This window comes from Chroicocephalus ridibundus, chromosome 7 (assembly GCF_963924245.1).
Source record: "Chroicocephalus ridibundus chromosome 7, bChrRid1.1, whole genome shotgun sequence".
NCBI lineage: Eukaryota > Metazoa > Chordata > Aves > Charadriiformes > Laridae > Chroicocephalus > Chroicocephalus ridibundus.
The window spans coordinates 32,433,470-32,457,866 of NC_086290.1; the positions used below are offsets into that span (position 1 = coordinate 32,433,470).

Below are 24,397 nucleotides of genomic sequence, written 5' to 3' on the forward strand. Positions count from 1 at the left end.
TGGCTTGGGTGCTCAGGTACCTGATGTTACAGATTTTTTAACTTGCACCCTAAATCATCTCTTGGGTGACCAGTTCAAGTATTTAGCTTTTTAAGAGTAATCTTACAATACTGGTAATCCTGACAGTATCTTCAAACTTGTATCAAATGTGATTTGAAGTTAGATCAACTAGGATGTAATGAAGATTCTGAATTACTTCAGATCTTTCATATATCCTGATGCTTTGGGGTGTAAATGCACCATACGGTGTTCCCTGGGGAACTTCCCTACTTGTTTGCAGAGAAGCGTTCTGAGAATTCTCTGAAGCAATCTTGCACTGCACTGTTTCCTATTAGCAGTAGATTGGAGATCTCCCTCCATTTTTAGTTTAAGGGAACATTACAGGTTAGTGACAGGTTGTCACAGAAGTTTAAGGGAGGGAAGGAATTTAGAAGAAAATTTAGAAGTTCAGTGCAACATGGCTACTGATTAATTAGTGTTAAGTGTTGGCTTCCTGCATTACTTAAAAATTCCTACTTTAAAATTTAAAATTTGAAAAAAACCCAGTAAGGCAGTATATGCTGCTTTTTATAATGAAACATAATATAGAAGGGTTTTTTTCAGATTAGCAAATAACTTCTTTGACTCTTATCTTTAAAAGTAACAACCAACTATAAATTGCCTGAGAGAAATGATGATACCAGTAAGGTAAGGTGTGGGGGGTTTTTATTTGGATTTGAGTTTTTTTGTGTTTTAATTCTGTGAGGAAATAGAGGAAAATACAAAATCTTTGTGGAACAAATCCTTCAAAGACCTTATATTCTAACAAACAGTGATAAAATCGTGTCCTTGCTCAATGAAAATTCAGTAGAAACTCCAGTGTTTTTCAATTTTAATATTTTGTCAATAGCAAGAGGAATTAAATGTAATATGTTATTGAATGTGATTATTTTCCAAGCTATATTTATATAAAACAAGCTTTAAAAGTCTTTGGAAAAAATTATACATTTCCATGGTAGCGCATTTAAAAAGTTGGGGAACAGAAGATGTACCAACTAGCTTGTTATTTTATATGGCTTAATGAAGCAAACCGATGACAATTCCATGAAGGAAATAAAATGTCACATTGCAGGTGAGGTTTGTCTGGCTGCATTTTGGATGCTGGTGGGTGACTGAATTTACAGCTGGGACTCGTATTTAACTTATGCTTGCAACCAGCTGTGCACTTCAAATATGAATGGTTGCCCCCTTCTTTTAAATTCTGCTTTCTTATCAATCTAAAATACCTGACAGTATTCTGATGAGAGTGTGCTTTTTTCCCTAGTTCAGCATCTATCTTTGTGAAGCCTACTTGGTGTGAATGCAGTACTCAAAGAAGTGGGTGGAATCTCCTTGAATAAAGGAAGAAATGGAGGTGCCAGCAGTCTGCAGTCAAGATAATGGTACTCATAACTTTTACGTCTTTTTTTAAGAGAAGGAAAACTGACATAAAGTTTTATTCCTTGGTCCTTGTAACTCTTCTTCCATTGAGTCATGAGAGGGATTAACTTATCTAGAAGTATTACTACTTAATAACTGGAATGATTCTTGATGTTTAATGGTGGTATGCAGTTAATTTAGAGAGCATCAGAAGAGAATACCTGGTGTTTGTTTCTGGCTTATAAAGTCCAGGGTCTCTGCAGCTGTATCAAGAGTTACTAATAACTGCAAGGCTTTTTTTGCTTAAGGAAAGGATTTGCTGTTTTTTGAAGGTTTGTGCTTCTGTATGGAACATCTCGGTCTATTTGAGCCCAGTTTGACGTAGGGATAGCATTCCAGGAGATAGTGAGTACAAGTCATCTCAAAAAGAGGCAACCAGTAATGTGGAAAAGATCTTAAAAAGTGTCTCTACCAAAGGTAATGTTCTATTAGGCACTAGGAAGTTCCTGTAGAATAAAATCCTTTTAAGTTAACAGTGTTTTGGGAGATATTTCCCTGTGGGGCTCACAATCAGGGTTCACCGAGTTTATCATTTTTGTAAGTGCTTAGGTGTCTGCTTTCCAGAAACAGCTGCTGCTTTTGATAATGAGGTACGTTTCCAGGCTTTCCCAGTTTGGATACTCAATAATGCTGACTGATGATTGAGGCAAAAGTCCCACCTGCAGAAACTTAGCAGGCAAGTACCTGTGTAAATTCATGCATAAGGAAAATACCTCAGTGAAACTAAAGTTCAAGATAGATCTCACGTAAGCGTTGGTAACATCGAGGTCTAGAGCTGATACAGGAAACAATTGACTGCTGATGCCTATAAATATTGTTCTCAGGAGAGAAGTACGTAAAGAAGGGCTTCCATGTTTATGTTAGCTGTGGTGACTGGATGATAGCTGCTGATGATAGTGCCAGCAGTGGAGAGTACTCAGCTATTCTGGGTCTGCTGGATGAGCTTTCATTTTAAGAAATTATTGTTTCGACTTTGTCTGATGTAACTTTAGAAGCTCTTAGTGTCTTGGGTTTATTTCAACATTTTTCTTGTATTATAATATTACTCACTGAAACATGACAAGTTTAATGTTGTATCCAATAAATATAAAGGAAAGTCTCCAGTTACAATCATAGTGTGTGATTCCGTTGGCACTAAAAAACAAAGAGACAGCTTGTGCTTACCAAAATACACAGGAGTTGAGAACGAACTTTCCCTTGACATTCAGTGGGAGTCCGGCATCCAACTCTTATGGTCTTTTTAAGAACCCATGTAGTTTAATGAATCCAACTCCCAGCATTTGGTATGGTATTGTACTAGTGCTGTTATAAACATTGTATTTCTTGGGAAGAGTTGCCACATGCCAGGAATGATCTGTTGTCATTTCTGAGGTAAAATTAAATTCCATGCACTCACAAAATTCCAGTTTGTATCTAGGCCTGACTTTGTGTAACATCTTATCTATTTGTCACCTCTCAGTTTCTGCCTCCTTGAGATTTTAGAAAGACACTGGATTTTTCGGGTTTCCACTGTGTTAGAATACTGTTCCTAACAGATCAAGTGCTGCTTCTAATAGTAAGAACGGTTCTTTCCCTTTCCTAGGACGTGTTGTGGGTGTCTGTGACAATGGTATGCATTTGGCAGGAATTTGCATTTTCAATAGTGATATTCTCCAAAATGTCTGCATTTCTCAAGAGTGAAGAAAAAGAGATGGTTCCCGCTGTGTGGGTCATCCAAAAGAAAAGCGTATAAAATGAACTAGGCAACTTTTTATGTTTACCTCTTCTCAGTAGGAGGTACGAGCTTGAACCCAGACTGATATGTGTGAGATTCCCTGTGTGTTTTTCTCACAGGTCAGTTGAAAGTTGCTACCTAACCCTGCTGGTTAATAACATAATAAAATAAAGCTCTTCTGCAACAGAGTCGATTGCAGGAAACAAGCAAAGCAGACAGGAAATGGGTGCGTTTTTTCAAAGTATAAACTGAGGAAAGGTGCTTTTCAGAGGCCTGGGTCACTCTTTGGCTTTGGTTGGTCTTCTGTTTGTACTGAAATGTCTTGCGCTTTTCTGTTTCTTGGGCTCAGGTGTATCTCATGTTCTGACTCTAGTGCTACAAGAACTGAGTTTGCTCTGTAAAAGAGATGTCAATGGCGTTGGCATGTTATATGACCTGCTCAGATCTCGCTGGCTGCAAGCACTTTTAAAGGTAAAGTAATATTCACCTGTGCAGGCAAAGGTTTCCTAGAGAACAATCTGTAGGGGGATAGCTACTTTATTTTTGGCGTATCAGGACAATAAATGCTTATTTACACTAAGTGCTGATAGTCCTAATTTCAATCCTAACGTGAGCAGTCAAGGTGAACAAAACCACCTTTGCTTTAAAGAAAAAAAAAAAGTATTATCTTTCGTAACGTCCTAGACATTAAAGCTCTCCTACTTTACACGTCCTTATTAAGGCCAGGGAGATGGAGACAGGCTGAACACAGCACCGCTCAGCTGTCTTTTCTATTCTTAAATCTCTGTATGGCTATGCAGCCCACTATTTGGCATGGATGCTTGTGAAATTATATTTTTTGGTTTTGCCCACGCTGGTCTGATGTGTAGTTGAAGATTTTATTTTGTTATAGAACAGAGTTTTAGCTGGTGTTTCTCTCTTGAGCAGTATTGTATCTATGAAACAAATTCTGTACAATTTCTGCTTTTCCTCTAACAAGGATTTTTTAAATCTTTACATTTTAAAGAAGAAAAGCTTGCAGTGGATAAGACTGTCCATAAAGCAATTTTAAATAGAGCAATTTATTTTGTTTTAAGTTAAATTTACTTTGTTAATCAGGCCTGCGACTAGGGGAAGGAAACAAGTCAGAGAATTGATGGTATCAGGCTATTGTCCTATGTAATCAGCGTTTCTTATTGGAAAATTCAAAACTACAGCATAATGGGCTAGCTGGATGATAATATGAATGACAATGAATTATAGACTTGATTCCAGATGCATTAGGCATTAAAGATTGAGATTGCAAGCTCTTTGGCTCTAGTTGGACTCACAATTTCCTAGAAATACAATATTGTCCGTTGTGTATTATGTATGTATCTATATAATGATGTGAACGGATCATGTTCTTGTCTATCATGGCATGCAATAGATTTATGAATGCCTCCAACACTACCTCGGAAAAAGGCCAGCTCCTGTCACGCTGCAGGCGCGTGCATTGACTCGTGAGGTAAGACTCTGTATAATAGTGTATTGCTTTACTTACCCATACCAAATTAGTCAGCTTAGCTGCACTGTGTGTTCTGGTATTTGTTTTGTGTCTCAGGTCTGAGTGCACTATATAAACTTGACATATTCTCTCCTCACACGTTTGGAAAACTACTTGATAACTGTTACTGTGTTGAGAGGGGAGCGTGAGAAATGCTTACAGCTGTGATCACTAGACTGCATGAGCCCTGCCCAGTGTGATGAATACATCATTTTTTTAACCACTGGTCATATATTTTTCTTCTCATGTAACGGTGTGGTTCAGTGTTATGGCTACAACCATATGGATTTTGAAAAGCGTTTTGTTTTTTTCTAATCATAATAGCTGATTAATTCTTAATTTTCTGAATTAGTGGGAGAGTTAATGACTAAGTGGAGAAACTGAGACTAGTGATGAAATTGGTTGAGGCATAGGAAAAAAAACTAATTTAGAGCACATGGTACTGTGCCCAAACTAAATTAAGCCTAGCTGAGTGTTGTGCAGCTGTGGTCATACTGCCCAATTCTAGAGCAAACCATATGGATAGGCTTTGAGTCATACAACATGGGGGGCTTAATACTCTCACCATAGCATATTTCTCTAAATTCAATTTAGAGCTTTCTAAATTAATTGTCCTCCAGAACCAGTCTCCATGCTTTCTCTCTTACATTTATCAGGTGGTAGAGTTACTGCGTGAAGCCCCTCAGTCCGGAGAGATCAAAGAGCTAAGACGACTACTGCGAGCTCCACACTTAAAGGCAAGTCCTGCTTAAGGAAAGAAAAAGGTTTGCTCACAGAGCTGTGTGCAATGGGAATGGAAACAGATGCCAGCTGCTCACAAGAAATGGCAAAGGAGCCACAAGAGACAGTTTCCTAGTCATGTGCTAACCTAGTTGTGAAGTCAGATGTGGACTGCATTTTAAGGGCTATGTTTGAGAGAGATTTTTCTTACAAAGTTAAATTCTGAGCAGTTGATGCAGACATATAAAACCAAATTTTCTTTCTAATTGCAAAATCTGCATTTTTTACCCTACAGCTCCAAAAGGGTAGGGTAAAAAGTTTCATCTTTTGTAAGTTTTCCAGAAGCAGAGAGAGGAACTGTTCTTAAAACTTTTCAGTTTGAGTTTCCAAGTGGAAAGAAGAAAATGTCAATGTGTGAAAGGGATCTATGTTCACATAGGAACTTATTCACTGGTTTCTGTTTTCTGTCCAGTCACCATTTAAAGCTGTTCTATTGTGTGATCTTGGCTTATGGTTGGTTGGTTTGCTTGGTTTTGTTTGTAACAGGCCTTGCTATCTGCTCATGATACTGTGGCCCAGAAAGATTTTGAACCAACTCTTCCACCACTGCCAGACAACATACCTGAAAATGAGGAAGCTATGAGGATTGTCTGCTTAGTGAAAAACAACCAGCCTCTGGTGAGAGAGCTTTCTATGTCTGTCAAATTATCTTAACTAACTTACACAAGCATTGATAATGCATCACATGCATATTGGTTTCTTTCCAGAAACGTCGCAGAGATTGTGTGCAGAGATTGTTTTATAGAATGACAAGAATTGTTGAGCTTGGAAAGGGCCTCAGCAGACCACGCAGCCCTGCTCAGTGTGGGGGCAACTAGAGCAGGTTCAAACCCTTGTCTGCTCAGGGTTTGAACATTTGGCAGATGTTTTTATCTCATATCATGAAAATGCAAATAGGATTGAGAGTTACTCCCTTGGCCAAAGTACTAAGGAAGGGAGGAGAGACTCTGAAAGGTTCTTTAGAAATACTTTTTGCTTATAGGCGGAAAACATCGTACAGCTTAACTAATCTGTTTTAGGAAAAGATAGCTGTAATATTTGAGACAGAAAAGATTTCTTACAGTAGGTCAATGAGGTTATTTTAGTATGATGGAAGTTGAAGACATTGAAGGACTTAGTACTAATAATGATACGTTATCACTAGATCTGTGTGCTGTTAAAAAGGCTGTATCTTCCAATGCCTTTTTATCATTGCGAAGGTCAGACTTGTGATGTGAAAGGAAACTTGTGGGGACATTCTTCAGCGATCAGTGTGTTTTTTCTTTGTTTTTATTTGCCAGGGTGCCACCATTAAACGCCATGAGATAACAGGTGACATAACGGTTGCCCGTGTGATCCATGGTGGGCTAGCAGACAGAAGTGGTACGTATAATTTGAAACACAGTAATACAAAAAATTAAATTTGAAATAAGATATTTGAAGTAAGATAATAGCTTCGCTTCTACAATTAGTCTTCCATCATAGAGCAAGAAGATGTGTACATTGAACAGCACTGTAAATAATGATACATTGCAGTGACTTTGATTCTGGTTTCATTAATTTTCATATGAATGTGCTATATTTGAGACTGAGTTGAGGTACAAATCCAGTTTTCATTATGTATTCTTGGCACCAATACCTGGATAAATGAGATCATGAGATCGATCAGGAATATCCCAAACTGCAGTGTAGTATGAATACCAGCAGCTCATTCCCTAATGGAGAAATGGAAAACATCAGTAGTCTGATTCTGTAAGATAAGGAATATGTAGTATTACTTCTTCAGTGCCTTGTCTGCTCAGGGCACGAGTCTATTAAACACTTTGGTAGCACTAGTTGCTAAGCAATCTTCCAAGGAGTTTCCTTGGAAATGTTACTACTTTGTCATCCTAGGATTAAAGGTGTTCCACACTCCTTGGGAAACGTAACATAACTAAAATGTAAAACATCAGAAGTAAAATTGAACTGTAATCATTATAAAATAGTTCCTTTTAGTATTTTCTGGCCTTTGTATAAAGAAGAAAACACAAACTGTAGACAATAGATGATTAACTTCCTGGTTTGATTAATGTTTTAATTGAGCTGAAGGAAAATGTAGAAGTAAACAATATTGTAAAGACTTTGTAAAGGACAGAGAGGAGTCCCAAGGCCTCCCACTGCGTCTGGAATTTTTAAGGGTCTGACTGCAAGTCTCACGGTCTATTAATATAATGGGTTTAGCTAGAATAGGTTCAGAAATTACTTTGGGAAATGGAGCTATATTAAAATGTTTCTGCTGCTTTTAAGGCAAATCATCAATAGATTGTAAACATGTTGTATGGGGGAGGTGGGAGGAAATAAAAAAACTGCAGCATGCAAGCTTCTTGTGACCCGTAGAAGTCTGCAGTCCTATCCAGGGGCAATATAGCCTAAATCCAAAATGTCTTCCTGCATACCTGATGTATGGAAACTTTTAATGCTGACTTCCAAAGCTGTGGTATATCTGTGTGTCCCCGCCTCACCTACCCAAGATAATCCATGCTGTGGCTGAAACTCTGCTGCTGCTTTCATCTTTGTTTTCACTGTAGGGTTGCTGTATGCTGGAGACAAACTGGTAGAAGTAAATGGAGTTCCTGTTGAGGGACTTGAGCCTGAGCAAGTTATTAATATTCTGGTATTGAATCTTTTTTCTACTTTGTACCTTAAGAGTAACTATATGCTGTTTCTCTTTCTTACACTCACTCACTCACTCACACTCTTAGAAGAGAAAGTCTGACGTTTTTAACAGAAAATTCAGATTCCTTACTGTGGGTGAAGTTCACAATTGCTCATGAAATCAGAATGTATGAAACCAGAATTCAATCTAACCCCTGTTCTGCACAGAAATTAACTTAATTGTGGCCTAATTCCTTAATTTCACCTACAGCTTCTGGGGAAAATATTAATTTATTCAGACTGTACTGATTCCTAATTTTTCTGGAAGTTCTACTCAGTTAATATTCCACAAGAAAGTCATGGAAAGGTGGTGTTCTAATAAGAGTCCATGTTACAAAATGCACTAAAGCAGAGTGAATAAGCTTGTAAGCTACATACCTCGCCTTGAAAAAAAGGGCAGTGATAATTACTGTTGTCAGAATTCTCATGAAGAAATCTGTTGACCTGTCCCTGTTACTCATCATTTTACCCACAGTCTTTCAGGGTTCTTCACTGCAAAGTGTTAGTGCCAGTCAGTAAGGTATTGCTATATGTAACCAGTATCAAGTCTTTCTATGTGTTATTTCGTTGATTGTACTACTTCTAGGTATAAGAAATATAAGCTGCATTGGAAAGCTTAATTCTTAAATATTTTTTTTCCTCCCCCCTTTACATCACTTGTCTAACCAGACCCCGCCGCTAATTTAAATTAGATTTCAGTACAAAAGTTTGGTATCAATTAATGTTGAAATTGTATATATTTATAATGAAACATAGATTTCATTGAATGAAAAATATTTAGCAAGAATTTGAAGTTTCATTCTTGAGTTTCCTTTTGGAAAAAAATACAGTATTATCATATTGACCCTGTCTGCCTAAATTCTATTTGTAATATAGACATTATAGTAACCTCAAAACCATGTTGTGTTAAGTTTGTGCTGCCGATGTTTCGTTATTTGAGTTGAATACCAGTCATATTTCAATCCTTTTTTAATCATTTAGGCCCTGTCTCAGGGGACAATTATGTTCAAATTAATTCCAGTTTCTGATCGGCCTGTCAGCAACCAAACAACAGTAAGAGACATTCTTTTTTTCCGAATTGTTACTGCAAACAGCTACCCCCATAATGTCTAATGGTGTGATACAAAGAAATGCTGTCACTTAGAATTTTATTGCAATCCTTAAAGCATTACTCGCCTTCATGGCTACCTCTCAGCTAACAGGATGCTATTGCTACTGCTGAGACAGTAAAGATAGTAAGCTGAAATACAGTTGTGTTAAAGGTAATGAAGACATTTTCAGAGTGACCTACAGGCTGAAGGTCAATTCTTTTCACAATGTACAAGATTCTTTTCTTTTCTCCCTTAATGAACAGATAGGGTTTGGGACTTGGATCTTGTTTTTATAACTTTGCCTCATCACAAATAGACTTAAGTAGCAGCAATATCTGGCCCTGTGATTATAAAGCTCATGTTGTAGCTGTTCTAAACATGGCTTCCACTTACTCATGTATATTTTCTTTACCAGCTCTATGTGCGAGCAATGGCAGATTACTGGCCCTTGCAAGATCCTGCTATACCATGTGCTGATGCAGGTTTGCCTTTTAAGAAGGGTGAAATACTCCAGATTGTGGACCAGAATGATGCTCTCTGGTGGCAGGCCAGGAAAGTTTCAGATCTCAGTGCCTGTGCTGGTCTTATACCCTCAAATCATCTTCTTAAAAGGTAAAGAAGTCTTAATTTTTCTGATTTCCAGTTCAAAAAGTAGCCAGTTATTCAGACTTTGCTGTTTAAAACTTTCAGAAGTTATATAGCAGTATGATTCAGAGTGACATCTGACAAACGTCTTTGTCCTTTCTGTTCTCTGACTTCTTGCTTTCCTTCCCCTAAGAGTGCCTATGTGAGAACGAGCTTTTGAAAACACCCGAGAAGAGTGGGATACTAAACATATAGTATAAGGGCACGGCTGTATCAAGAAACTATTTTTTTAACAATGTCCTGTGTGGCATGAACAACCTCTTCAGCTTTGGTTAAAACTGAGCAGACCAGATTAAAAGAAAAGAGAGAAACAAAAAAACATGCTGAAGGAAGAACAAGGATCCCTTGCCTATTATTTTCTGCATAAATAGTCTGTTATTTTTACACTACGTGCTTTCAGAAATGGAGTAGGTAAAACTCCTGTAGGACACTTTTCAGTTTGATCCCCTAACCATGTGTCCTGTCTGTGTTATCCTCAGGAAAACATAAGGCCATGCAATTGTAGATGATAAACTTTGGTTTGTACTATATCCAAACCTAGCTGTGGTCTGTCTAATGAAGGTGGAAATCAAACTAGGTTGTGACTGGGGCTGCAAGCAAGAGGCTCTGTGTAGTAACAGCGGCAGTAGTACTACTACCCATAGCAGTAGCACACTTTCCTACTTCCAGGAGTCCGTACCACATTATGGCTTATCTTCCTGTCCTTATATATAAACTCAAAATACTCTAAATACTTTTGGGCTGATGATTTGGAAATTTTCTTTAAATAGTTCTGGTAGCATGTCGGCTTTCTTTGAGGACTTTGCAGTGGGCTAAAACATAGGTAATGTTTCCATTCTCGGTGTCTTCTATCAGCTCAGTACTGATTGATCTTATTTGTAAGCTGTCAATCTGACTGGAGCATAATGTGCTTGTGGACTATTTTGTTTAACTGTGATAAATTTATTTCTATGTAGGAAGCAGCGAGAATTCTGGTGGTCTCAGCCTTTCCAGCCCCATCTCTGTCTCAAATCATCAATGTGTGAGTGAAAAGTTATTTGAATGGTAGAGTAGGAAAGAAAGGTCAGTCTTGTCTCTGTTTCCAGGGATACTGAAATAGAAGGTCATACAATTCAATTTAATTTAAAGACATTGTTTCTGGAGCTATATTGTAACCTCAGAAGTGTGTTAACTATCCCCAGGAAAACAAATACTTAATCGTAGTTGTACCTGAAGTACTGGTGGAGGTAGTTGTTTTTTCTAGTGTACTTGGGATCTGACTGTGAGAGAACATGTGAATTCAACTCCTGAAGTCTGTAAGATCTAGGAGCTCTCTAGGAGAGCCAGTTCTCTCTAGGAGAATTGGGTGTGAATAAGTCTGAGGTGACAATTGTACTAGCCTGGCTTTCGAGGAACACAGATAACAGTTCTGCATAGGAAGATGCCTGCAATATGTTTAGAATGTTTCTTTGTCATCAAAACTACTGAGAGAAAGACAGAACTTTTTCCTTGAGGTCTAAGACAACCTATGCTGCACATGAGTTTATTCATGGTGACAATCCAGAAACATTATCCTCTGCCAACTGTAACTTTCTGTAAACATGCAATTATTCCCAGACAAAGAACATTCTTCCTGTTTTCTCTCTCTCCATTTTCTTCATGGTTCTTTATATTAGTATAAAATATCTCTTTTGATAACTCCCAGATTGAGTGTGTTTCATTGCCTAGGATTCTTCTCACACTTACTGCTTTGTTTGTTAGAGCTGGAGCACTCTTTCACCATAATTTTATTGCCTTTTAACTGCTTCAATGGATATGCTGTGGGCAGTAAGCACTGTGGAAGAAGGTAGGAGATCATATCTGGACAACATTGCATTCCTGTTCCTGGAATCAATATAGCACATTGTTTTATAGGCTTTTTTAAAAGTTGTCAGAAATCAGGCAGTTTGGTAAATGCATGCAAAAGAAACCCAAGTTCTTGGCATTTTGTGTGCTTAGCATAATTGAAATCAAGTCTTTTTTCACTTGAAATAGTAGAAGCTTACATTGTCTTAAAGTGGAAACTTAAGCTCTGCATTATCTGGTAGGGAACTGACAGTTTGGATGGGTTGATTGGAGGAAGGAAAGACTACTTTTTCCTCTTTTTCTTTTCCTTTCCTTCTTTCTCTCCCCTCTTCAACAGCTGACCTGAGCAGTTCCAAGAGAGTATTTCTTTAAAGGATACATATGGGCAGAATATGGTTGACAGATGCCCTGACAATTGCCCTGTAACTGGAAAATAGGTCATACTGGGCCTATCTGGAGGGGCAGTCAAGAACAGAACACACGAACAGTGCAGTGTTGTGATCCCATGAGATTGCCTGAGCCCATGAGACTGCATTTCAGGAACGTGAATTGATGTGGTCTGGGGATGGAGAGGGAGCTGAATCAATCTTATCCTTTTCTTCCTTGTAAAAATAGTAAAATCAACCAAACAAAACAGTTCCCTTGAGTGAAGCATATTGGAAAGAAACACACTTATAAAAGCTACAAGAGAGAAGAGAGTGAGTGGAAAATTATATTCTGTCACAGTAATACTTAATAAATAGGTATCTACAGGATAAACAGAGTGACAGCCATGTTAAACCTTTTATTGTTTCTAAAGGAGAATTCAAGTTAGACGTGTTTGCCTCTGCCACAAGGCCTTCGGAGCACTGGTTTAAGAAGAGCCTCTTGCTCACTAAAGTCAGGGAACATCAGTTAGTTGGAGTTAACAGTGTTAAAATCCTTACAGATGTCTAAAGCTTGATGTGAGCTTCAAATATTTTCTTTCTGATGTCTGAGTTCAGTCTTCTAAGATCTGTAAGGTTCCCCTCCGCAGTGTTTTTCTGATGCAGATGAATTTTTTTTCCTTGTGTTGATCTGTAGAGGATGACATGCAGATTGATGAGAAGTGTGTGGAAACAGGTAACTGAATTCACTTGAGATTCTTCTGTTTGCTTCAGGGCAGTAGCTAGTTAAAGCCTGGTTTTGTTTCCCAGATAAAACTAACTACTCGTTCTGCTTTTCATACCCTGGAAATCTTATCCTATGCTAGTGTATTAAAATGAGCCATTTGCAGTTATGGTGTACAGTGCTTATAGTGAAGTGTTGTGCCGAAAAGAGAGACCACCCCAAAAATATCTGCCTGAGTGAGATCCAACCTTTTTGATACATGTTTTGGACTGTGGCTCTAATGTTACCACAGTTTTTGCCTATTGTAGATTTAATGCCACAGAGGATTGTAGTCTTGGAGAACCCAGACAATTGATTGTTAGAAACTCATCTCAGGAGAATACATTTTTAGGCACTGAGCAAGAATATGTTTTCACATGTAAATAGTACATATGAAGACTGCTGGCTTGACTTGGTCCCTAAAGCAGCACACCTCATTCTTCCTTCTCCCAAAGTAATTCAGAAAGCTCTCATGGAGGGATGTGATCCTGTAGAACTGGGTGGAGAGAGACCAGACAGTTAATTCAAGCATGGTTGAGCTGTATTTTGCCACCTCAGTGTAGAGGGAAGTGGGGAAAGTAAGACAGACGGATAGGAGCTGGAAAACTGATTGCTGATTCTGAAATTCTATAGGAGGAAAAGAATTAAATTTTGAATTTATTTTAATATCTTTGCTATCTGGATTACTAAACAAGATGAAGAAACATTTGAGTCTGGTAAGTTCCTCTCACCTAACTACAAATTCCTTGCTATTGTTCTGCTGCGAGACAGGTGTCCAGAGACTAACAACTGTCTTAAAAACAAGCAGGTGACAAAAAACAGAATGCCATTTTAGCTTTAGAAGTCATTCTGACTTGAAAAGTCATTATGTAAAATCCTGTTGCCTTAAGTCTTCCTCTTGCTCTCTGATTACCTTAGTAGTAAGATTTTTGTCCTGTTATCCCACAAGTGTGAGTGTTTCTTCTCGTGCATCTGTACCAGATCTATTTATCAAATCCTAATCAGTTATACAAGCTGTGACAGCAGGGGCTGCACTGATGTCAGCAGACAATTGGATTACCTTAGAGTAATGGAAGCCTGAACCCCCAGTGCCTGTAGGAGTTGATGCGGTAAAGAGGAGAGCTGTTCTGGATTACTGATTATGTGTGTGGCTGGCACATAAAAACCAGAAATGCTTTTATAAAATGAATGATTTATGTATAAGACATACAATCAACCAGTGCTTTTATTTTTTAAGCAAGCTGGTTTGGGGTTTGTTGTTTTTTGGTGGGTTTTTTTAGGGAACAGCTACCTATTTACAGCATATTCAGAGTTCTACAAAACTGAAGTCTTCTAAAAGAAATCATTTTTCCACTAAAATAAATCTACTACTGCTAAATTTCTTGTTTGAGATACCTGGTAATCCTGCAGAGAAAATGTCGTTCCACCTTACACTTGCCCTTCTCCACAAGGTTCCTAAGTGCCAGTTGGGCCTTCTCTTATCACAGGTGGTTTGTTCTCTTCCACCTCTCAAGCAATGCCCAAAGCTTTTGGACAGAACCGGCAGATCTACAGGGCAGGCTTTTGTTTTCAGGCTATGTTTCTGATAACTGCACTTGAGGATTACTCTTGCAAATCCCATTCACTACTCAGTGCTGAGTCAGTTCTCTGCTGTATCCAGACAGTCAGAGAAATAAAGGTGCAAATATTTGCTATCCTACATTTTACTTTAAATTAATCAGTAGTTGAACATCTATGAGATGTGTTTTGCAAGTACAATACTGACACAGATGCTGTAGCTGAGTCTCTCATTCTTTGGAAACTGAGAATTCAGGCTTGAACAGGCATATTTTAAGATTTAAACACTGCGGTACCTGTTTCCCGCATTTCTTAAATGTATTGGACAATGCTGGTTGGATTTTTTTTTTTTTTAATCTTAGTATAGGCTGTCTTCTCAAAACTAATTGTTTTATGTCTGTCTCTATCTGAACCTGCAGAGGAGCTTAAAGAAGGTAACAGTGACTTTTTTCTCCATGTCTCCTGTAAGCAGTAATCTATCAGAATTTGGTTGTGTTTATTGCATTACTAGGAACTACCACTCCTCTTACAATACCCAGAAGCTGAATTGCTTGCTCCCTGTAGGATTCCATACTGCACTCCATACTATATAAGAGGATAATAGGAGAGATTTAATTTAAAAAAATACATGTAGAGATTTAGAAGGCTCACCTGAATAGTTGAGCCTTCACAAGGAACAGCATGAGAATGGGGACAAAAAGAATTGGAGGAAACAGATTAGTCTGGGAAGTTCGAGCACAGATATCACTGATCCAAAGATGATTAAAAAGAAATAATACATTCAGGTCTTCATTCTGCCTGAAAGATCTGAGCAGATACATGTTGCATTTTCCAAGCATGCTATTGGGCAGCAACTGAGTTATAATTTTTTTATTTCTGATTTTGAGCTAATCACATGTTGGTTGCTATAATAACTAAAGAATTCTTGTAAGCCGAGGAGCTTAAATTATGCGGAGGTTTTTTCACTATAAGTATTTCCAAACATTGTCTGCCATCTAGTTATCTTAGGAATGAAACAAATAAAATGTCGAGTTTCAAATCTAATTTAGAAAATACCAAGACTTTCTAAGTTTAATTTTTCTCTTACAGAAATAGCGGTCCTTTGAATTGGTCATATGAAATATTTGAAAATTTCATATTATGGAATATTGTGCTTTTTTTATTATCATAGAATCATAGAATGGTTTGGGCTGGAAAGGACTTTAAAGATCATCCAGTTCCAACCCCCCTGCCATGGGCAGGGACACCTCCCACTAGACCAGGTTGCTCAAAGCCCCATCCAGCCTGGCCTTGAACACCTCCAGGGATGGGGCATCCACAGCTTCCCTGGGCAACCTGTTCCAGTGTCTCATCACCCTTATAGTAAAGAATTTCTTCCTAATATCTAATCTAAATCTACCCTCCTTCAGTTTAAAACCATTACACCTTGTCCTATCGCTACACTCCCTCATAAAGAGTCCCTCCCCAACTTTCCTGTAGGCCTTTAGGTACTATACCCCTTTAGGCTGCTATAAAGGGTCTCCCTGGCCCTTCTCTTCTCCAGGCTGGACAACCCCAACTCTCTCAGCCTGTCCTCATAGCAGAGGTGCTCCAGCCCTCTGATCCTCTTTGTGGCCTTCCTCTGGACCGACTCCAACAGGTCCATGTCTTTCCTGTGCTAAGGGCTCCAGAGCTGGACGCAGTACTCCAGGTGGGGTCTCACCAGAGCAGAGGGGCAGCACTGCCTCCCTTGACCTGCTGGCCACGCTTCTTTTGATGCAGCCCAGGATGCAGTTGGCTTTCTGGGCTGCGAGTGCACAGTGCCAGGTCATGTTGAGCTTCTCATCAGCCAAGACCCCCAAGTCCTTCTCAGCCTGCTTTCAATCCATACTCCACCCATTTCCAGCCTGTATTTGTGCTTGGGATTGCACCAACCCGTGTGCAGGACATTGCACTTGGCCTTGTTGAGCTCCATGAGGTTTGCATGGGCCCACCTCTCAAGTCTGGCAAGGTCCCTCTGGATGGTGAGATTAGGCGTGGTACTTCCATATGTTTACTGAAATGCTGTTTCTCATTTGGGATCAGCAATAAGTGTTAGCCCTCTAGCTCTTAAACTTTCACTGTTCTTTTTTTTTATTTCATGAGTGTTTGTTCTTCATATTCTAGAAGAGGAAGAATTTGGTGAATTTGGTCAACGAGTCTTTATTGGTACGCAATGACTAAAGATAAGTAAGATGTTTGGGCCTTCCTGTAGATTAAGCGCCTGTCTGAAATTAAATAAAATGCTTTGTTGTTTATTTCAACTAAAGACTTACTGAATTGAATTCTACTTGCTCTGCTTCCAAACTTGAAGAAGTTGCTTTCCTCCTTCTAACACTTGTTCTCTCCATTTAAATCTCTCTTCCTGTTAGGTTTCTACTGAGTCCTGGCCACCACTATTTTAACTTCACTGGCTATTAAGATTTCCCTTACTTCACGATTAATTTTTCTAGAACTTAATGTTCTGTTGTCTGTCACCCATTAAGAATAATCACGAGGGATTTCATTACAAAAATAGACTTAGAAGTGAGCTTTTCAGAGTTGGATGGTAAGGTGAAGCAACAAACCTATCCCTGTTACTAAATCATAGTGACCAAAAATATTTGGATTCATTCTGGAGGCTGGAGCAAATGTTCCAGATTTGCTTTAGGGGAGTGAACCTACTACGCTTTCAAAAAACAGTTCACCCTAGTGATGTTTATGTGGCCCGAAACTTCTCCTTTGGCTTGTTTTGGGGATCTTTTGGGGGCCTTTAATTCTGGGCTAATTTTCAGGTGACTTTCAGTGAGATTCGACCTCTTCTTTAGCTGTCTTTTAATGCTCAGAGGTTCTACCAACCTGCACCTAAGTGCAGCAATGAAATTCATTAACTTTCACCCTGCAAAAAGCTCAAAAAAAACAGTATGTTGTGTGGCTTAGAAAGAGACACTCTAGGCTAAAGCACTAGTTGCCGGCATCTCAGGTGCATTTTCCAGTACTGATGTCTTTGCTCCTTACAGCTGGTTTCCGTAGAAGTATGCGTCTGTGTCGCAGGAAATCCCGGACCAACCAGCAGTCATGTTATGCTCGGTGCCCCAGCAGCTGTTACAGCACTCTTGCAGCTCCATATGAAGAGGTGGTTAGGTACCAGCGGCACCCAGCTGACCGGAACAGACTAATTATACTAGTTGGTAAGAAGTTAATTACTTTCTCATGCAAATCTCACAACCTGTAACAGAGGGGAGGAAACAGTCATGGCCTGATCCACCGAGGTTTCCTGTTGATGACTGCTAAGGTTGTAGACTGTGCAAGTAGCTCTCAAAGCAACATTTGAAGAGCGATTGTCTGTAATTTGACCCTGTTGTTGGTTGTAAAGTAAGTTTAATGTGTGTATTGTCTTCTTTGCTTGAGACAGTGAATGTTTAAAAAGAATTAAAAATTAAGTCCTCAGAAAAAGCCATATAGTTATGAATGCTAATTGATAATGGATTTTATTAGGGAAATGGTTAAGTTTTATATTCAGTTGGGACTGGTACAGAAAGCAATGAGAAAATATCTGTAACTTACTAGAAAACATGCACACATTGAGTGTTAAATGCATGGATATGGCAATGGTAAGAACAATATTTGAACTCCAGACTAGAAAAATCTCAATCGTGGGCAGTAGGGCTAAAAAGATGCATTTAATAATGCTTGCTATAGGAAATATTGTAATAAGTGGGCTGCAGGCTCTCAGTTAGTCTTTAATGATAGTGACTGAAAGGAAGCTGCTGTTCTGCAGTGTTCCATGATCCTGATAAAGCAACCTGAGTAAAGGCAAATCCATTGTCCTTTCTAAGTCTGGAAGTATTTGATAATATTTTTTTCTTTTAAAATGGCATTGCTGAGTTGCCTCCTGGGTATGACTATATTGCTAGTACGTGATTTGTACCCTGAATCTATCAAGATCCTTTGGTCACTTCTGGTACATTTTTTGGGAACTTATTTACATTTAATTTATGTGTATGCCATGTGTTAGAAAATGAGGGATGTGTATGTGAAAGGTGCCTCTGTCAGTAATATTAGTTGCTTTTCCAACTTTTAAGGTCCTGCAGGAGTTGGTGTGAATGAACTAAGGCGAAGGCTTATCGCAAGTAACCCAAGAGAGTTTCAAAGTGCTGTACCTCGTATGTAATGTTCTTCATCTTTCCCCCACAACCCCCTGATTAGGAAATTTCAAGTTGCCTCCCTCTTGCCTTTGTGTATTCGTACACTCTTTGCTGTATGGCTGGTTTTTTTCAGTTCTACCGCACGCCAGACTCATTTGCTTTTATAAGGGTTAATTTAAAATACTATCTTCTTGTTTTGGCAAATCAGCCAAGGGTATTTACAAGTTATGGCTCCTGAAACGCTTAAACCTTTATGTAGCCGTAGATTATCTGCATTATTTTGTTTACTCTTGATGTTTGCTTTTCCTGGACTTAAAAATAAGAATGTTTCTTAGGGATATTGTAAGTTCATCATGTTTAAGTGATCAGATATGAGAATGAAGGCAACAGAAGTTGGTGCTTAATAGGCTTTGCAGCTTTCCTTATTAGCCTTCTAGTCTCAGATGAGACTTACACAGCTTAATTTCTGACGTAATAACTGAAATTGTTTCTACCTGTGCTTATTTGGCTCTTGTGATTCGGATAACCAAAAGGAAATGTATGAATCTGAAGCTGGTTGAAAATTCAGTAATTCTTTTGTGCTTAAGATCCCAGATACGGGTAAGGTGCAAGTGTGGGAAGGCTTGTGGGATGTTTCCAAATTAACTTCAATCCATTTGACCTCAGTGGAGTAAAAACAGTTGTGCAACCAGTTCCAAAGCAGCTCCTGGTTGGTTTGAGTCACAGAGATTTGGATTAAACTGCTCTCCTTCCATTCCAAGAAATACAGATGTGCTTTGCTAATTTTCAAGGACTTGCCACTGAGCAACCAGTAGAGTAGACAAGGTTTTTGCTCTGGATTAACAAATGGAAGCAACTCATTATTACTTATGAAAATAATGATTTATAGTCCTTCATGAAAGCTGTCTCATTTTCATTTATAAAATTACAAGAATTTACTTGCAGTTCATTTTTTTTGTGTGTGTGTATCTCCTTTCAGACACCACTCGTGTTCAGAAGAGTTATGAAATGAATGGTCGTGAATATCACTATGTATCAAAGGAAACTTTTGAAAACATGGTGTATAGCCACAAGTAAGCAGGAGAAACATATTACACTTTCGTTATTTAAAATGCAATATGATCCAAGAAAAGACAGTGTTGTAGTTAGGTCCCAAGTCTGGACTCCTCCAGAGATTATGCATACTTATTCTTACTACACGTGTTTGGTGTAAACTTTGGTCAAACTACTTGAGCCCATTGCTTCAAAAACTGTGCTTGTGTGGTTGCAAATAAACTCCTCTGCAATTAATCTCAGAATCCTTCTAAAAGAAAGGTGGGATGTCCAGTCCTGAGCTCACGTGATGTACTTGTAAGTTATGAGTTTAACTCTTCTGCAAACTGGTCTGCTTTCTAAAATTAAGTAGTGAGACAGGCCTACAACTCCATCTAAGAATCTCTGCAGTGATGACATCTCCATGTAAGCAGGTGAACTGTAAGGGCCAAACTTTCAAAAGTGTCTGCTCCTTTTTAGGCATCAGTAATCCCTCTAAGACAGACCAGCTCAGCATCAGAAGCTACACTCCTTGAGCTGTGCCAAGTGCTTTGACATCTTCTGATTTATGTGGTACTATATAAATCATTATCATTAGAATCACAATGTCTAAACACGTAATTTGTAACAAGATGAGTAAAAAATGCGAGCTTTGGAGATGTGAATTGTAATGAGTCTGATTTTGTGCCTAGTGTAGTGGGGAAGAGCAAAGGTGGCGGTTGTTCATCAATGTTCACTGTGTTTTATGATCATTCAGTCTTAATCACTGGATCATATTTGAAGATTTCACCCTTACATGGAAACTTTTTGAGATTCAAGTACTCTTTCATTCTCTTTCTTCTTCACCACTGTTGCAGAATGCTGGAATATGGGGAATACAAAGGGTACCTGTATGGCACCAGTATTGATGCTGTGCGAACAGTCCTTGATGAAGGGAAGATCTGTGTAATAGATTTAGAACCACAGGTGAGCTGTAAAGGGGCAGGGAGGCAACAGTTCGTATATCCTGGAAGGAAGAATAATTCTCTGTACATTCTTGATACTGTAACGGTCTTGTTTTTTCACTTTAGTTCATGGTGCTTGTTAATAATAGATTATTCTTTGCATGGGTCTTGGTGGGGGGGAATACTACAGTGGCAAGTGCGTACAGATCAGTATAGTTCATTTGTTTCCAAGTCAGCATCTGCACTACCAGGTGGAATGGTGCAGAAATGGGTTTCCTGTGGAGACAGCTGCATGGGATTTCCTCCTCCTGCAAGCCCTGTCACTTGAGAGTTCTGCCCTTCCGTTGGCAATCTCTGAACAACCTTTTGTAAAAGCAGCAACTATTACAGTAATCAAGCAAAAGCAGGGAATTATATCATGCATTTGTAGTCTTCCTACTTGAACAGATGTGCCAAGTATCAGGTTTTTAGGGTGTGAGTTTAAAGGACAAGTTTTGGGAAACATATGAAGTAATGGCACATAGCTACTCTTCAGTAACTGCTATGAGGTAGGAGAATTACTGCCGAGTTGCATACTTGTATTTTAAATCTGGTGCCTTGGCCAACTTTACGTGCTGTGCCTTTTTTTTTTTTCTTGTTTCTCTTTTATTTTTTCCAGTTCCCTCCACTGCTCTGCAGTAGTTTAAAAATGCTTATTAGTATCAGAGAATGTTACACAGCACAAAGATTTCTGAAAGCAGGATACTTTCTTCCAGTATGGAGCAATAACAGTGTATTTTTTCCAAAGGTAGCCCCCCAGCAGTTAAAAAAAAAAAAAAAGATTGCAGATCCATCTTGAATGTTGTTGATTGCAGAGATCTGTTAATGACAATGTCCAGTCACTCACTGGAGTTGAAAACATCTCCTAGTAAGGTTACCAAGCAGAATTAAGTGATTGGTGTGCTACAGTTGCTTAATAATGTCTGGTCCAGGGATTATTAGTGAGGTCATTTAAAAGTAGGTGTTCCTGAAAAAGATTACTGATAGGTCTGGAGATAACAACTGGCTTTTTATGGGAGTAAATCTGGGATGAATACACTTGAAATACTTTAGCTTTTTTTTTACTCTTAATTTGCAGGGCATACAAGTAGCCCGGACTCATGAATTAAAGCCCTACATTATATTCATCAAGCCATCCAGCATAAGCTGCATGAGGCAGACTCGTAAAAATGCCAGGATCATTACGGATTATTACGTGAACATGAAATTCAAGGTGAGATTTGGGAATAGAAAAGACTTAGTTTATTATTCGGTGATTCTGTGTTTAGAACATAATGCATTCTGCTATGTTACTGTGTTAACTCTTTAAAAGATTATTGTGTCTCAGATCAAATCTAAATTATTCTTGTCTTTTTTTGGTTTGGTTTGTTGGGATTTTTTCCCCCTCCAGATTTGCTTTGAAGCAAAAGAGTTGTAATTTGTACCTGGGGGACTGAGGCATTTTGCTTCAAAATGTCTTAAAAGGAGAGGCTATTTTGTATATTTTTGTTTAAAATAACTGCCTTGTGTCAAGATTTGAGTCAACACATACATTTACTGTTTGCACTGAAATATCTGGAATGTGCTTCATTCAGTAATTTAATCAAATATTTTTTTCGTGTAGTTGTAAGAATGTATTGTTATTTCACGTATGTTTAATGACAGTATCAATACAAATTTATACTAAGTTCTAAAGATAAAACACAAATTCTGCTTGTAGGAAAATGCATATCTTGTATTTATAATGTGTCTAATGCGTTGTCACAATTGTCTTGATGCAAATCATAATCAAGTTTAGCATCTTAAAATTTTGTAGACCTCCATCCATACTTGTATATGAGAATGAATCATGATTGCTATGGCAGAAAGAAACATGAACATTGGGGAAATAAACTAAAATGTGGAATGAGAACACAAGTGTTAGTGGATTTGCCTTCCAGTCCCTTACATCCTCTGCCAGCACTCATCAGTAGAATAACCCTTTTGGGGCAAATGGAGCATACCAAGACACAAGTTATTTCCTTGGGAAGGATATGGCAGCCAGCTCTGTTTCAGAGACTTGGAACGGACTGTAGCAGATGTAATTTACTATAACAAACTGTAAATGACATAAAGTACACTGGCATTATCTATTCACCTCTGATTTACATGGCCAAAGGTGTTCTGCAGATGCCACACAGGTATGTTTCTCTTCACAACACTAAAGTTTCTTACTTTGTGTCTCACAGGAAGAAGATTTACAGGAGATGGAAGATTCAGCTAAGAAAATAGAAGCTCAGTTTGGTCAGTTCTTTGATCAAGTGATTGTGAATGACAATTTACAAGAAGCATCTGCACAGCTGCTGTCTGCAGTCCATCGTGCACAGGATGAGCCCCAGTGGGTCCCTGCAATATGGATATGCTCAGACACCCAGCCCTAATTCTGAGCAGCAGGCGGCTTCAGAAAGATTACAGCTTATGTTTTACTTCAAGAATAATCCTAATGTCAGGATTGCAAGAATTTATCTTTGTATGTGAGGGATTTGGAAGAGGATTAGGAAAGAAGCTGCTGCAGGAGATGTAATCATACTATGTTCTGTGTAGCTCTTCAGCTTTTTATGGTACAGTTGCATCCACTTTTGTACAAAAAAGGAAATATTGTGAGCGCTCAATTACAAGAATAAAGAAAAATCTATTTTGTTGCATGTATCTGCGTAATTTACTTGTACATAGCTATGGAAGAATCCTCTCCTTTCTTTTTATTATGGTCATTCTGGTACTGTGATCCCTGTACATTCTGGAAGCCTTACTGACAAACGATATTCAGACCTGAGCATGCTCTTTTAGCATGCTGTCTTTGAGCAAAGAGTGCTTTTTATGAAGGTATTGGTTTGCTGCTTATCCTTTTTACCTTTTAAGACAGGAGCAGAGTGGTATTGTCACAATAAAAATTACTCTAGATACCACAGTTGTCTTCACAATACATGTAGCATGTCATTTTTCCTTTGTTCCATCAACTCCAGTAAACTGACAGAACATAGACTTACCAAAGAGGGAAACAAAGTCAGAAGCCCCTTTTCCTATTGGTTTGGTCTATGGTAGGATGCTTTCCTCATCAAACAGTGCAGTGCTGTGGCAAACAAGTTCCTCACTCTCCTCACCTCGCATTGCAGCTGTCTTGCCCCCTGAGGAACAGAGATGATTATTCTGTTGGCCTACCTCACCTTGGCAGAAAATCAACAAAAGCAATTTAAATAGTGTAAAAAGAGATTATTCAAAGCCAAATATTGTAGCTACCTGCATGCCTGCTTGTTCTAGAGTCAGGCCTAGTATTCCTTGTTTAGAGGTAGAACTGGAGAGCCCAGAGTCCCAACATGTTACCAGTGTGGGCTAAGTACAAGTGCAGGGTGACTAGTGTCAGCTCTGTGCTGCTGGTCCACTTCTGCTGCCTAGTCCAGTATTTGTCCATTCTTTCTCCTTGCCTGTTTTTCATGCGTTTGCTTACAGACAGACTGGCTTTCACTATTAGAGAAGAAAGATGCTCTCATTAGTTGCGTTTGCTTCGTGTCCATTTATGCTGGAACAAAATTTTATCACTTTTATTTTCTACTTTTTTTTTTCCCTTTCCGTTTACTGCGTATAACTTCATTTTGCAAATTGCGTCTATGGTTACGAGCTAAACAGGAGGCTAGAAACCTTGTTTTGCCACTAACGTGCATCTGATTTTCCTCGACCGCAGTCCGAAGGACACGGACTCGCTCAGCTGAGGAAGGCGCCGGCCAGGGCGTCAGGTGGGCGAGGGAGCCCCAGCCGCTCCGCCGCCGGCGGGGCCGCAGTCTCCGCCTACCGCCCCCCGGCGCGGGGCGGAAGCGAGCGCCAGCTCC

General features: G+C 38.9%; 1 protein-coding gene across 1 annotated transcript; it reads left to right on the forward strand.

Annotated features, from left to right (window-relative positions):
• The first annotated feature begins 1,340 nt into the window (after positions 1-1,340).
• Positions 1,341-23,283, forward strand: MPP4 (MAGUK p55 scaffold protein 4). The gene is made up of 21 exons (XM_063342364.1): positions 1,341-1,421; positions 3,522-3,643; positions 4,581-4,658; positions 5,354-5,434; positions 5,964-6,095; positions 6,758-6,839; positions 8,024-8,109; positions 9,132-9,203; positions 9,657-9,853; positions 10,843-10,907; positions 11,694-11,711; positions 12,773-12,811; positions 13,534-13,554; positions 14,815-14,829; positions 16,541-16,582; positions 17,413-17,583; positions 18,478-18,558; positions 19,520-19,613; positions 20,430-20,538; positions 21,634-21,768; positions 22,763-23,283. The coding sequence occupies exons 1-21, from the start codon at positions 1,388-1,390 to the stop codon at positions 22,952-22,954; spliced, it is 1,866 nt and encodes a 621-aa protein (XP_063198434.1). The 5' UTR covers positions 1,341-1,387; the 3' UTR covers positions 22,955-23,283.
• The last annotated feature ends 1,114 nt before the right edge of the window (positions 23,284-24,397 follow it).

Coding starts and splice junctions, on each gene's coding strand:
- MPP4 (XM_063342364.1), top strand. CDS start 1,388: ATGGAGGTGCCAGCAGTCTGCAGTCAAGATAATG. Junction 17,584..18,477: donor CAGACTAATTATACTAGTTG/GTAAGAAGTTAA, acceptor CCAACTTTTAAG/GTCCTGCAGGAGTTGGTGTG. Junction 21,769..22,762: donor ACGTGAACATGAAATTCAAG/GTGAGATTTGGG, acceptor TGTGTCTCACAG/GAAGAAGATTTACAGGAGAT.